The sequence below is a fragment of the Lissotriton helveticus genome, chromosome 3_1, assembly GCF_964261635.1.
Source record: "Lissotriton helveticus chromosome 3_1, aLisHel1.1, whole genome shotgun sequence".
NCBI classification, from domain to species: domain Eukaryota; kingdom Metazoa; phylum Chordata; class Amphibia; order Caudata; family Salamandridae; genus Lissotriton; species Lissotriton helveticus.
The window spans coordinates 227,344,574-227,360,496 of NC_136061.1; the positions used below are offsets into that span (position 1 = coordinate 227,344,574).

The 15,923-nt window shown below is 45.5% G+C and overlaps 1 protein-coding gene across 2 annotated transcripts in view; it reads left to right on the forward strand.

The window, feature by feature from the left end:
- Nucleotides 1-15,923, forward strand: part of UBE2G1 (ubiquitin conjugating enzyme E2 G1) — a 260,388-nt gene that overhangs the window by 179,593 nt on the left and 64,872 nt on the right. The window contains exon 3 of one of the 2 annotated variants that reach the window (XM_078679679.1): nt 10,680-10,777. In XM_078679679.1, the coding sequence (XP_078535805.1) occupies nt 10,680-10,777 (98 nt within the window). The remainder of the gene's footprint in view (nt 1-10,679; nt 10,778-15,923) is intronic. The other variant, XM_078679680.1, reaches the window with a different exon arrangement.

A 15,923-nucleotide genomic window follows, 5' to 3' on the forward strand; every position in this document is an offset into this window, starting at 1 on the left:
TATCTCTTAAATGCGATGTGTGGCATGTTTGTCAGGGCTGCTAAGGTTTCCGGGGCGCCTGTTTCTCCCGTGGGACCGCTGTCATTTAACATGGGCTTACCTCATCATTATGCCCAGGCACCTTTTATGCCGATGACCCTGAATTGGCCTTTCCCGATGCAGAGGATCTCAACGCAATACCATCTCAGAAGGAAAGGATGGATTAATCACTGGCGCAGTCAGGCTACAGTCCGGCGCTGTCTCTACTTCGTGTGGCGCCTCTTCCCATCCCTGAAGGGCCTCTATCGACTCCAGATCCAAAGTCACCGGCGCCGCGTCTGGCACCGCCAACACCAATACCTAAGATAAGGTCAAGAAGGGAGGCACCGAGGCTTCTGGAAAACGAAAAATTCCAGGAGTATCATGAAGAGGCCTAGGAAGCGGAAATAGTGGATTCCATGCGTCAATTTGAAGGGCTTCAGGAACATAGTGGGCTGGATACGTCGCCACAGTGGGAACTCTATTCTCTTACAACTCTTCCTTCACAGGAGATTTCTTCCTGCCAATCAGTCATCAGGAAGGCAGCTGACCTTCTGGATTTGCAGTTGCCCACTGCAGGGATCAAATCGAACATCCTGATGGAGGTTCTTCACTCTCCTTCATCGGTGATAGAGCCTTTGCTTCCATTTAATGAGGCCTTGACCAAACTCATTCTGGAAGTATGGCAAAAGCCTATGTCTGTCCCAGCTGTGTCCAGATCGGTGGCAAGGCAGTACAAAGTTGCGCCTGGGGATCCAGGTTTTTTTTATCAACACATCCTTCACCTGAGAGCCTGGTGGTTCAGGCTTCATGCTCTTCAAAGCAATCTTCAGGCTCCTTTCCGTCCTCACCTGGGGATAGGGACTCAAAAACAAAGTTGAGCAATCGGCAAAAAAGGTATTTTCCTCAGCCAGTATGGCTTTAAAGTAGACAAATGCAATGTGCCTGCTGGGCCGCTACATCCATGTGTTGATGGACTCTGCTAAGGAAGTTATTCCTAAATTCCAGGGATGTCCAGGGCTACTTTGTGGAGGTGCTGTGGCCCGTCAGGTTATTCAATCTGGGAGTGACATGGCTGACTCAGTTGCTAAAGTGATTGGTTTCTCAGTGGCAACTAGGAGGCACGCCTGGCTGAGAGGATTAGGTTTCTCTCTGGATGTTCAGGCCACACTTTTTGATCTACCTTTTGATTGCTCTAGACATTTCGGGACCAAGGAGGACTCAGCGCTACAGCACTTTAAGGAAGGCAGAGGTACCGCTAGATCACTAGTTTTACAATCTCAGCTTAGGAGCTTTGGTTACCGAAGATTTCGGGGCATGGAAAGGCGGCTCCATTTCGTGCCTGGCAGCAGCAAGCAAACCCGCTGTACAGAACATACAGAGGGAAGGATAGAGGTCGTCTGCAGGGCTCTACTCGCCAGCAAGTCTCCTCCTCCTTCTCGCTTGTTCCCCCAACTGGCTCGCATTATAGCAGCTCTAGATCTCCCATCTTAGAGCATGTTTTTACCCGTGGGAGGTTGGGTGTCCCATTTTCTGCGAAATTAGTAATCTCTTACGTCAGATCTTTTGGGTTTTGAATCTCGTAGAAAATGGTTACGTGCTTCCTTTCCGGGAGTTTCCCCCTTGTCAGGGTTGGTAATTGGAGGGTTAACCCGCCGACTATCACTGTTCCCAGTCACGGTTGGTAGCACTTTGTAATCACCCATTTATGTTTGTTGTTTATGTTGTTTGTCTACCCCCTCCCTATGCTCCATCCTGTGCGTGGATACGCCAGGGTGTTTTGTAAGCAGACCCGATGATGAAGCATGTCACACACACACACACACTTGTGTGTGAGTGAGGGCAGTTTTACTAACATTATTTGTGCCCCCGCATGCATTGTACAGTCTGTTTCTGCTAATCACCCTTTTTGTGATTAGTTTTGTGTTGTAGGGTAATTCTGTGCCATTTAAGTACCCTAAAGTCTTGGAGCCAGCAGCATCACAAGGCAGCATCTAGCTTTATGGATTTCGTTTTTTGTTCAAAAAAGCATTTTCCCTTTGTGGCTGGTGAGGAAAAAATACTTCACAGAAGTACAGAGAAAATGATGCTCCACGTAGAACTATGAAAGTCCCTTTGATTTACAGAAACTATGAAGTTGAAGTCCAGAGAACTAGGCCAGAATAACTGAATGGAGGTCTGGTGTAACTGTAGCATCAGTTAATAGGAATGTATGCTTCTAAAGGTCCTGTCGATATTTAGTACTTATAGGAGGCTGGCTTAGTATATGGTGCTCACTTATGGAAGTGTAGCACCTTGAACTAATCCAGATAACTCTAATGGTGATTTTAGTGGTCTAAGACAACCTTAGAAAGCTCTCTAAGTGGTAGCTGTGGAGAGCAGCCATCCGGCTTAGTCCAGACAGTGTAAAGCAGCTTGTTTTACCAGAACGTACCCTTATTGGTATAGACAAAGTGAAAGACATGCACCTTGTATTCATAAAAATATATATTTATTATAAGCCACTCACCAATGCATACAAATATCTCCTACACGGAGATGTACACAATGCACACAATACTTTGCACAGAAAACAGGTAAGTAGCACGAATTCACAGTGTTCGCCAGGGGGAGATTAAACCATATACTAAAGTAGTGGGATGCAAACCTCGATTCAAGTGACAACTATACACAGAAGACGTTGAAGTGCTGCGGACCCGAGGTACCACCTGAGGTAAGTAACCAGAAGCCCCACGAAGGCCGTGTTCAGAGTGGGTACACGCCTGCGTGCTCAATTCAAGTCAATGGGTAAGTCGCATTTGTAAATTTAAAGAAGGACCCTTCCCAGTGGACCCTGAAGGTTAGAGATTCACCCCACCCGTGGATACCAAGATACCTACACCAGGGAAGCCGGGTGCTAAGTGGCGTCAGAAACCGCTGTCAAACTCAATGGGGTACTTGAGAAAGATGCCGCTGGCGAAGAAGGGAAAAGTGTCTGGTGGAACACAAAGGTGGATATAAGATGAAGTACCTGCAGGCAGACAGGATAGAGTCTATGCCACTCAGGAGTGACCAGGAGACACTGAAGATGAATGCCCACCGATTTCGGGTGTTGCAGGAGAGCTGCAGCTGTGTGGACCATGAGCCGTTCACGAGCTGTCCCACATCGGATGTCGAGAGTTGAGGGGGTCACTGTCCACCGGGAGCACCAACAAGCCTTGGCAACTGCAAACAACATGGCAAGCGAAAAAGGTGCAGTGTCGGGACTAGCAAGGTCCAGGTGACTCACCCTGAGCAGGCATGAGCAATCAGGGAAGCCCACTGAAGTAAAAGACCCTCGAGAGGACCCACAGGCAGGAGGCACCGGAGTCGCAAGAGGATCTCGAGCAGCTCCCCAAAGATGCAGGCTCACGAAGCAAGAGATGCAGGGAGGACGAAGATCTTGGTCAGAGGAGATGCTTAGGGCTGGGTCTATTTGGAGCCTGAAGCTCTTAGAGGAAGAAAGCCAACAAGCCTTTGCAACAGCAAGTTTACTTGGTGCACAGGGGTTCTATTCCAGCGGTTGCGACGAGGGATACTGGCCTCAAACTCGGTGAGAAGACAGTGCAGGCATCCAGGGAGTTGCAGAACCACCAACTGTGTTGCTGAGCCTTTCAGAGTCCGTGGAAGCTCAGGATTGGCAGGTCAGTCAGCTGCGTTGCGGTGCCTGCATATGCAGGGAAGTGACTCCTTCACTTCAAGGGAGATTCCTTCAGGTGTCTTGGATGTCCACAGGCCTTGGAAGGATCCTGTATGGAGCACAGACTTTACAGCAGACTGGCAGAACAATGAGACCAGGAGCAACCCGTGTTGACCCTCAGTTGTTTAGTTGTAAGACTTGGTGTGCCAATTTGATAGATAAGATTTTTATGTCTCCAGTAACTGTCAGTCTTCTAGATTGTGTTCTTTTAGGATATATTTTAATTCTATTTGATCATTTGATGTATATTGATGTGTATGTTTAACATCAATTGTTTTTTTTATTTGTATATCTTGAATCCTATTAGGAGTGTATATAATAAAATATAATCTTTATATTATCTTTTTGGTTTTGGACGAATGCTGATGATTTGAACGGTGCATGTGTGACAGCTGGGGATACTTGTATGCTTAAAGGAGCCCAAATGGATCTTGTCTTTGTCCTGTTCCTTTGGTGAGTTGGACCCCTCTCTCCTAATTTTGGATTTATACCTAGTCGAGAGACATACCCTAGTGTAAATGTGCTCCTACTCTTACTCTGACAATTTGCTTTGCTTTTTCCAACCTTTTTTAACCCACTGAATTTAACACCTTGTTGGTAAGTTCCAGTTCTGAGGCCATTTTCTCCTCCTTTAGAAGGTGCCACCCATCAAAGTTAAACAGTTGATGGACAGAATGCAGAACAAGGTCATACATTCACCCCAGTACAGAGATCTGGGCCTAAATCCATCGTTTTTTTGCACTCCACACCACCCCAGTTCAGACATGGCCATATGCAAATCAGCCTCGACCCTGTGACTCATGGGAACAGTCCAGCCCGAACTGCCAAGCCATGTCTTTCCTGGACCGGAATCAAGCATCCTAGGACTGGTTTCTGGCTATCAGCCGTCTTCAGCCAGGATAGCTTGACTCCAGTGGTGTGGAGAGCATGGGACTCACGTCTGAGCATACCCATCCCACTCTGGGTGACAAATGCAAAACAGTTGATGGACAGAATGCAGAACAATGTCATACATTCACCCCAGTACAACACCACCCCCTTTTGTACCACCCATCAAAGTTAGGCTTCTTAATTCAGTTCCCAGAGCTTCTTTTCCAAGGTACCGAAGTCTGGTTTGAGTATGTTGAGTTTTTTGATGCAGTCTCATTAAACAGGTCCTCAAGATTTTCACTCCTTCTTTTGCCATGCGCCAACTCTTGAAATGCAGTGGAGAAGTCTGATTTACTAGAAAATGTATATATATCATTTTTTCCCATACCAATGCAGCTCCCAAATGGAGGCTAAAACAATGTAATTGCACACATAAAAGACTGTATTTGCCAATAGATAAAAAAAACGCAAGAGGGCAAGTAGCACTTGAACTCTGTTTTTTTATGAGCAAAGCACTCATAAAGAGTAAAAACTGCAAATAAAGTAGACATTGTTAGCCTACAGGCTGCATTGCACACCAATAGCACTAGAAATTGAAAGCATTTTCAACAAAAACTGGCACCGTGCCTTTAAGGCAGCCATGACCCCTAGCTTCCCATCATGCCTCAGAGGGGACAGGTCAGTTTTTCTTTCAGGCTCCTTCTGTCAGGACCCTGGATTCACAGCTCTCTACTTTTTTTTTACTTTTCTGTCAAAATTATCTTGTTTTTTTGTGGTTCTCTTTACTTCACTCGACGTCTTTTGATATTGGAGTGAAAGTTAAACCATTTTTGTGTGACAGAAATAGCTTTTTTCTGTCAAAAATGCCTTCTTTGTTAGATCCTCGCCCTGCTTGTAGCAAAAAGAAAGCCAAGACAGACACACATGATGTGTGCATTATCTGCTTCCCTGAATCACATACTGCAGGAAATTGTGTAAAAGGACCATCAAGGACAGGGAGATAATCTGTCTTTATGGCCTCTCAGAAAGAGGTAGGTCTCCTGTAAAGACCAAGAAAAGGGCGCGTTCGCCGTCTAGGAGCAAGGTATCGATATGTTCCCCATCGGGCTCGACGTCGAAGGGACCGACGTCAAAGGGACCGACGGCGGGATCGTCGTTGAGGGATTTGGTGCAGAAGCGCCGCTCTTCAACTTCTAAAACTAAGTCTCTGTCAGCATTAGAAAAGCGACCGTTGCCGAGAGAAGATCCTCCGCCATCGACTCTTCAGCGATCGACGTCAAGACGTAGATCATCGACGCCGAGACGCAAGTCATCTTCGACGTCGCGAGGCAGGGCCTCAAGCGACTTCAGCAAGACATTCGGCATCGAGGTAGCAGTCCATCTGTTTCGCAGAAGACGTCGAGACACAGTCCTCTGCCTAAGGAAAGGCGCTCAACGTCGAGGCACAGCCCTCCGTTGCAGTGCAGAAGATCGACGTTGAGGCACAGCCCTCCGTCTAAGAGGCGACTGTCGACGTCGAGACCGAAATCTCAGTCTAGGCGCCACTCGACGTCGAGGCACAGTCGTCCGTCGAAGCGAGCACGATCAACGTCGAGGCAGGAGTCTCCGTTGGGGCGTCATTTTACGTTGAGACACAGCCCTCTATCGAGGAGCAGAAGATCAAGATCAATGCCAAGGCTCGGGTCTCTGTCGAGGCAGTCCGCGTCAAGACACTCTCCTTCAAGATAGACTTCGAGACAAAGATCTCCACCGCATACGACATCGAGCCAGAGGTCTCAGTCAGTATTCGTTCCAGTAAGCTTCTCTCCGTCTCCTTCATAGACGTCGAGAGCAGGCTCCCACTGTTCCATCACCAGGTCTGGTTCCCCGGAGGTGGTTATTTTATCTGCAATTAGCCAGGGTTCTCCCTCTGATACTCATGCAGAAAGGACTCACCAGGAAGCAAGAAAATCCCCACGTTGTTCTCCTGCTAGAGCGGTGGGGGTCTCCATCCATTCACCTCTCTCCCAGATGGATGCAGCGGTTACATCAATGGGCTGATAGTGCACAGGCAGCAAGTACTAGAAGGGAACCCAGTCCGGCTTACAAGTCCCCGCTGGCTCGCCTAGCACAAGATGCGGACCTTTCTCCTCCAAGAGGAAGACCTCGGGATCGCTCCCCTACACTGACACCTAAGAAAAGATCAAGATCACGCAGCAGAAGGAGAAGACTCAGATCTCCAACTCTTGCCACCTCTCTCATATACTCCTCAAAGCGGGACTACTCGCCCACCCTTATTGATAGTCCACCGTTGAGGATCGCTCCGGTGGACGATGTAAGCATATTCCAGGACGTGCTTGCCAGGGGGGCTTCCAAGCTGAACATCCCCATGCCTGTTCAGCAGAGTACTTCTATAATTTTTGCGACTTTGAACCAGAAGACTTCTTCTCGCCCATTATTGCCTCTGGTACCGGGTCTCCTTAAGCTAGGGATGGACATTTTTCTTAGTTTCGTCCGTCGGAGGAGGATCCCTCCTTTTTGAAGTCCGATCCAAAACGGGACTCTGTAATTGTGGATACTGCTAAAAAGACCCACTCAGTGGCCTCCTCGTCTACAGTACCACCAGACAAGGAGAGCAAGACACAAGACTCATGGAGGATAAAAGTATGTCCCACTATCGCATCCATGCTCAAAGTCTCCAGTGCTTCAGCTCTATTGGGGTGTTACGATTGAGTATTGTGGGATTCGCTACAGTGTTTTTCAGTTAAGTTACCCAGGGAAGACTGCAAGAACTTTGAAGAAGTTTTGCAAAAGGGCTGCTTAGTGGCGAACCAAGTCATTAGTGCTGCGGCCCATGAAGCTTCACTCTCAGCTCATTCCTACGCCCACTGAAATTGTGCCATAAGATCTTAATGGCTTTGCTTTACAGCTATGAAGCCAGAGGCACAGTCCCGGATTCTCAACCTGCCATTTTCTGGTTCATCGTGATTTGGCTCACACACCGATGAGGAGATGGCACGGATGAAAACCGAGCTAGATACTCTAAAGGCGGTAGGGCTGGAGAAAAAGTGTTGCCGCCGTTACCGCAATACTGATCACCGATCCTTTCAACAGAGGGTTCAAACCCCTCATTGGCAAAAGAACCAAAACCAGCAGGGTCAGCAAAAATCGCAATTCCAGAACCGGCAATCAGACAGAGGAAGAGGAGGGAATCGTCAGTCCTCAACCTCGACGAAACCTCCAGCCAAACAATGAGGGTCTGCTTCCTCCAGTACCGTGCACCGCTCCAGTAGGAGGAAGTGTTGCAAATCATCTGCAAGAGTGGCGAACCATCACAAAAGATCAGTGGGTAATGACCACGCTGCAAAATGGGTACTCTACATTTCCGACGTCGTCCAACCTTGATCCGACAACATCATCAAGCTACCAGATCACCATGCTACAAAGGGAAGTGGGCATCCTTCTCCAAAAGTCGGCCATGAAGAAGGTCCGACGGTCGCAAAGAGGTCAGGGAGTGTATTCTAGATACTTCCTGGTAAAGAAAAATGGTCAGAAGTCGGAATACAGACCCATTTTGGATCTGTGAGCCCTCAACAAGTCCATCAAATGAGAAACATTTTGTATGCTGGCTCTCCACCAAATATATCCTCACCTCCGCAAAGGGGATTGGATGTGTTCGCTGAACCTGCAAGATGCCGATTTTCATATACCAATAATTCAGCATCACTGGCAATATCTACGATTGATAGTCGGAACATCCCACTATCAATTCAAAGTTCTACCCTTCGGCCTGAAATCAGCTCCCTGGATATTCACAAAGTGCATGGCAGTGGTGGCAGCTGCTTTGCGGCGCAGAGGCATCTTCGTCTACCCTTATCTGGACGTTTGGTTGCCGAAGGGCCCCTCTCTCCAGAGTGTTAGGAACCATTTCCAGCAGTGTCTAGGGCTCTGTTAAAATCTGGGCCTACACGTGAACTACCAGAAGTCAACACAGCAACCCACTCAAACAATCCACTACCTGGGGGCTCTGATAGACTCTGAACGAGGAAAAGTTTTCCCTTCGGAGGAGAGATAGTTATCCTTCATTCAGAAAGGTAGAAAAATCTTAAGGAGCAACCTGTTTTCGGTACGTCAGATCGCCTCTCTGCTCAGATCGATAGCTTCCTGCATTTTTCTGGTGCCCAATGCTAGATAAAAAATGCGTCCTATACAGCAAGATCTGGAGGACAAATGGGATCGAAGGTCTTCTAGCTGGGAAGACAAGATCTGTCTATCACATGCAGCCAAAGCATCCATTCCATGGTGGATAAAGAGGGACAACCTGGAAGTAGGAGTTCCGTTCCATCAAACTCCTCCCTCTCAGACACTGATCAGACGCATCACTACAAGGATGGGGAGCCCACATGGGTTCTCTTCAGATGCAAGGCCAATGGTTCTCGAGAGAGAGCAATTGTACCATATAAACATGCTGGAACTCAGGGCTGTTCATCTGGCTCTCAAGGCTTTCCTCCCTTCGATTCAGACGAGTTCCATCCTAGTACAGACAGACAACACCACCACAATGTACTACCTGAACAAGCGGGGTGAAATCGATCGAAGACTCCGTCATTGGAAGCACAGTCCCTTTGTCACTGGCTACTGGTGAGGAAACTACCCATCACAGCAGTTCACCTGCCGGGAGAAAAATTCTCAAGTGGATGCCCTCAGTCGCTACTTCTAGGAACAGCAAAACACACAGGATGATGGACAGAATGTTGCACAATGGCAAAACATTCACCCCCAGTCACAGATCTGGGTTTAATCCATCGTTATTTTGCTCACCAAGCCACCCCAGTTCAGACATGGCCATATGCAAATCAGTCTTGATCCTGTGCCTCATGGGAACAGTCCAGCCCGAACTGCCAAGCCATGTCTTCTCTGGACCGGAATCAAGCATCCTAGGGTCAAGACTGATTTGCAAGACTGTGTCCTAGGATAGAAGTGGCAAGGCTCTTGTGAGAAGTTGCCTCTTTTTCTTGGTTCCCTATTGTGTTTAGGGTTTGATGCAGTTGGTCTTTAAACTCTTCACACTACAGCACTGCTGTCCAGTCCTCGGTGAATGTGCTCTGACCCCTAAAACATTGCACAATTGGCTACATCCTAACTCTCTTAAATAACCTCCTTTACTGTTAGGGATGTGATGTTCACGCCCCCTACATTTCCATAAAGAATCCTTCAGGTGCTTACCTCAGAAGGATTTTCTCTTTAAAAAATATCCGAACGACGAGTGAAGAGTTTACCCTCATGTTCTGAAATTATTGCATATGTTTTTGCCACTGTGACTCGTATTGACATGACAGTGACAAGTGAAACCAGATAGAACCATTAGGCACTGACTGGTTTTACTTTGATTAGTTGTTGGTAAAGACGAGAGGAATAGTGCTGGAAAGTGGACAGGATTCATCTTTGGTTTTTGGACCGATATTCTGCCCTTTTTTACTCAATCCCAGTATTTAGGTATCCCGAAGTTCTGTTGCCAAATTCCTTTGTTCTTGGGGGTCTGCCCTACCCATCCTTGGGGTGGGAGCTGCGCTCGAGGTCTGCTGGGACACGTCCAATCGGATGCCTGGCTTGTGCTGACCTTCAATAGGCTATTTCAAAGCAGGTCACCGATCTACATAGTTTATTAAAGGTAGTTGATTGTGGCTACTGTTATTCCGTTGTTTAACTTGAAATTGCAGTTGTACAAAATGTATCCTACTTTTATTGTGAGTTGGATGTAGGGGAATCCCATTGACTAATGATTAATGTTATTGCTATGCAGTGAAAAACTAAGCTGTAGGGCCATTTGGTACATCACTGGAGAATTTTGATCAGTGATTGAAACCAGTTTGAAGGTAGCAATGCACAAAACAGTTTGTGGCAATTACGATGGAGGGCTAATTTATAGCCCTGTCAAGCATACTCTAGTAATTATCTACAATGATTGAGGAACTCGCAATATAAAGCACACACGTGACTGGGAGGTGGTTTGATAGATTGTTCATATAGATTAATTTCCTCAGTTGTATGTTGCGTTGCTAATTGTCTATTTTTGCTTTCATCTTTCTCCCAGTGAAGGTGGAGTATTCAAAGCTCATCTCACTTTCCCAAAAGATTATCCACTGAGGCCGCCAAAGATGAAATTCATCACAGAAATTTGGCACCCGAATGGTAAGAAAACCATAATATAGTAAAATGTGAAAACTCTATATCCATTTAAAAAAAAACATTTATTTTCATATTTTTATTTGTTAAACTGTCAATCCTTAACTACCACCCATTTGGGTGAGAGGAGACCAGGGTAATGGAGAGTAGTCTGAGGAGAGGAAAAATAATAGAAATCTTCCATTCTGAAGGATCGGGCAATTCCACAATATTTATCTCTATTTTCCAAGAGATGTTTATAGTTCTTTGGGGATCCTTAGGTTTCAGAGATCTTCTTCTTTAAGCTAGCAAATCTTTATTGGTTTTCCAGTCTGGAATGGTCAGAGTATTTCTGGTACCCAAGTGCCTTGCGAGTTATCTTAGGCCACCTGAAGTCCTATATTGTAAACTTTTGGGGGGTATTTTGGAATTCTCTCTTCCGGCCACATTGCCAGAATAGAGATATTAGGGTGTGTTCCCATTGGAACCGGTGATGCTTGCATCATGGAATCTTTATTTTGGGCCAGGCTCAAATTGTGTAAAGGAGGGTCCTTATTTTATTTATTTTATCGATAGATGTATTTAAAAAGTTTTATATAGCTCGAACATGACCCAAGAGGGTATCCGAGCGCTTTACAAAGATTTATGAACACATGTGAAGGAAACAAGTGAGGCAAAACAGCAAAATGGTCATAACACATACAGGCATGCACCTCCAAACTAACGGAGGGGATCAGTATAACCGAAGTATAAAATAGTATAAGTAAGCAAACGAATATGGGTGTTGGCTATTGCCTCCCAGAAAAACGTTTGTTTTCAGCACTTCTGAGCCTCACCATTTAGATATTGGTGTAATAGGTTGTGTGTAGTATTTGGAGTTGTATTAAACAAAATCCCAACTCGATTGCTAGTTCCCTCAGGTATTGGGTTGGTTCATCCCTGTCCCAGTCCTCCACTGCCCCCAGTTCTCCCGCTGAGCCTACTCGGTGTGTTTTGGTGTGATGTTTATCAACGTTTTGTTAATCAAGGAGGTAGCTATTTAGTCAAAAGTTCAGCTATAACTATTTTCTAATCTGGTAACTTCTTGAATCTCTGGATTTACATATAACTTTAGTACAGAATGTATTCAGTCTCTTACATTGACAAATGTCTAGTGAGATCGAATTAAGTTTGGATTTCCTCAAACTATTTCATGTTGCCTTGTTTCCAAACATTCCATAGTGTTCAAATAGCAATTAATTTGATAACTTTATTTCGGCCAAAGGCCATAAAAGCACAAATAAAATATGTACATACAAGATAAAATACATAGAATACATAAATAGTTAAAAACCTTAGTTAAAAAAAAATTAATAAACAATAAGGTATCAAATGAAGGATGACAGTCAATTCAATTAATCACAATTTAACACGATTAATCAAAGTAGACCTTCTACGCCACATACCATATAAAAAGCGGGAGACCGAGAACACAATAGGGGGTGAAGTATCAAATCTTAAAATTCTACAAGCCTAAGCACATTGTTTTAAGCCAAAATTTCTACGCAACGGATCCAGCCAAGATCTCCGTATTGCACTGTAGGCAAGGCAGAAGAACAAGACATGAACCATATCTTTTTTACTGTTGTTGCAAACTGGGCAGATTCCCTCTTCTCGTCCCGCCCATTTGCAAATCAATGCCCCAATCGGCAAACAGCCGTGTCTTAATTGTGTATATAGTTTTCTTGCAGTGGGAGGTTGTATTAAATCCATGAATTCCTCCCTCCTGGGCACAAGTTTAACCTGCAGAAATTCTGTAGACAACCTGCCCATAGTTGACGAACAATGCAGCAAACCTAGATTATACTGTCTCAGGGAGGCCAGCAGCTCAGTTCTCCAGGCCGCTGGACAACTCTCCTCTGGGGTCTCCCATAATTGGGGCAAACCTATTTGGTATACAACAGCTTTAATATGGGATAACCAGGGTATATTTTTGCTCTTCAGCCGCCCCCAAACTGCGGAGAACTCAGCTCTATAATCATCAAGCTCGGGTACTGTCCAGAGCCTTCTCCAATACAGGAGAGGTCGAGCCGCTAACAGTTCTGAAATGGGCTCTAAACCCAGATCTAGTCTCAAGGGTAAGAGCGGAGTACTCTGGGGGAGGCCAATCAAGTTCCTCATAAAGGCCTGCTCAACCCTGAGGAGACTTGATATACACGTATGACCCCAGAGCCCTGCACCATACATTACAGCTGGTCTGGCTTGAGCACCGTAGATTTCAAGCGCTGGGGAGACTGGCTTGAATTGGGTTGTACTCTGGAACTTGCGAATACCCCCTACGATCTGTGAAAGCCTCAGGGCAGACTTGGCTACCTGTGGGCCCCAGCAGAAATCTTCAGTCAGGGTGACACCCAGGTATACAAAGGTTCTCACCCTTTCAAGCGGGGTGCCATTTAGTACAGGGCTAGGGCGGGTGCGTTTCGGGGGACCGAAGATCATACATTTCGTCTTCTCTAGATTAATCTCGAGTCCCCGCGAGGCGCAGAATGATACAAAACCATCCAAGACCCGCTGGATGCCTGTTGATGTTCGAGACAACAATAAAGTGTCGTCTGCGAACATCAGAGCAGCCACCCGACCTGACGCCAACCAAGGGGCATCACTATCCCTGACGTTGTCTAGTTCACCCACCAAGCCATTTATATAGAGACTAAAAAGTGTAGGTGCCAGGGCGCAGCCCTGGCGTACGCCTCTAGTTACTGGGAAGCGGGCTGATAATTCCCCGTTCTTCCCGCACCTGACCTGGGCATAGTTCACTGCATGGAAACGCTTCAGGACATCTAACCGATAGGGCGGGAGGTCTAGATCTTTCAAAACCCTCCATAAACTCTCCCTGGGCACAAGGTCGAAAGCGGCCCGCAGGTCTACGAAGACCAGGTAGAGGCTGCCACCCTCAACACTTACTGTCTTCCTAAAAAGGACCTGCAGCCTAAAAAGTTGGTCCAGGGTCGAGATCCCGGATCTAAAGCCGGCCTGGAGGGTAGTCATTACTTTATGCTCCTCCGCCCATCCCAGTATTCTATCCAGAAGAATCCGGCCCATTAGCTTCTGAGTGGTATCCAGGAGACTAATCTGCCTATATTAGGTGTCATTTGACAAAGCCATCAAGCTTTATTCATTTAAGTATTTTTCAACCCATAATGGTGTATTATTCATCAGAACCTGTTTCCAGTCTTGTTTTATAGTGGCTGCCTGCCAAGCTTTAATTGCTGCTGTTCTGTGATAGGCCAGCGCAGTCTCTCTAGTACTTCTGTAAAGGTATGCTGAGCACCCTTGTTTACCCATTGCATGTCTGTCAATTGTAAGAGGCTGTTCTTGAGTGGAAAAGGTCAATTAATTTACTGTGTTAAGCTAGGGTGCCCAATAATATGTACACTTATCGGGCAGAGTTGTTCCACTGTCCTAGACCATTCCTGTGAGTTCTGGTTAGCATTCTAGTATTTTTCCTAGTCTATAATTCTTCGTTTTCCTAACTATGAGTGTATCTACTTTTTGGAAATATAAAATAAAGGTTGAATATACTAAAGATATAGTGAATGTCTTTTTCCCAATCCTCTCCCTCCCTCTGTTGCATACCTCTTAATGCATCAACCCTTGCCCAGCAAGCCAGTGGTTTGAGAGCCAGTTCAAAAAGCATGAGTGATAAGACAGACAGTTTTTGATATTTTTATTTCCTGTATTTAAAACAAGTGTGTGACACATTGGATGTTTGAATATGTTCCCAATTACTCTAAACATGACTGTTCTACAATAAGAGTATAACAAAAGGTGTTTCTCAAAGACCTCTGTGGTTGGGACTACATGAATCAGTGGATTACTGGCCATTACCTTTTAACATCCTGTCAGTATATTTACCAGCACCTTTGCACGTTTGTATAACACTTATAAGTAGTCATGGGCAGTTTACTTCCATATCTGCCTTATGTGTGACAGCACATGATGAGCAAGGATCACAGGATTTGTTGTGGGCAACAACTTGAACAGGAGTGTTTTTAGTAGCAAAAATTCAAATTAAGTACTTTGCTGGAGAAATGGCAATTGAGAGCATTTTTTAATTACATTGAATACATTGTTCAAAGAGGTCCCTAAACCTTAAAAAATGATGGGGAAAGCTGATGTACGTCTATAGTTAACTTTTAGGGGAAAGACTAAAAGATTACAAGCATTTGCAATGCAATAGGTCTCGCATTTATGCTATTTTGAGCCATTGACATTGCAAATGACAATGCCTTGTATGTATGTTTTAAAAACGAAAATAAAAGGCATTGTCATCTGCAATGTCACTAGCTCAAACTCACGTAATGCGAGTGTCAGGCAGGCAGAGTGTCAGGCTCACTGACTCGCTGACTCACTCGCTGATTCACTCGCTGACTGACTTAGATAAATAGGTAAACAGAGACAGACGAACTGAAAGAGCTAGAGAAAAAGTGAGATAGATCGATAGATGGATGGATGGATGGATAGATAGATCAAGAGACTTCTATGTGGATGTTGAAACGTTATGAAGAAGTCTGTCTGATTTTCTTTACTTGCTCGACAGAATTCAGGCCAATTATTATCCCCACCACTTTCAAAAACTACAACCCACCGCCACACACACTTTTGAGCAAATGTGACCGGAAGTAGAGGGCAGTGTATGAGCAGGGAGGACAGTGTTTGTATGTAGAGAGGGTAGTGTGTTTGCAATGGGGCAGCATCTGAGATTTGTTGGAAAAATGAACAACATTCTGTAATTGTAAAAGGATAAAATGGCTTACATGTCTCAGCCCTTTCCGGTTGTAATTCATCACAATTTACATTTAGAATTGTGACATGAGATACCGCCCCATCAATAATTTTGTGAACCTGGTTTCAATCCCCGTTGTACGCAGGCATGATCATCCATGTCCGAATGATGTCTGAAACAAATAAGAGGGTGAGACTAGAAATGGACTGCCTGTGGAGAAACTGAGATCATGCTTCACAGGCAGCTGGCTCTAACGGGGGCGTGTGCAGGGGAAGTAGTAGCATGTCAGGCAGGCCTTCCTGACATATGAGTGGATCTTCAACTTTCCCGCCAGCCAACTAAATAAACATTAGGCATTCGCTCCATTTCTTTTTTACTATTCTCCTTCCGCATAAGACTTTCAACTAA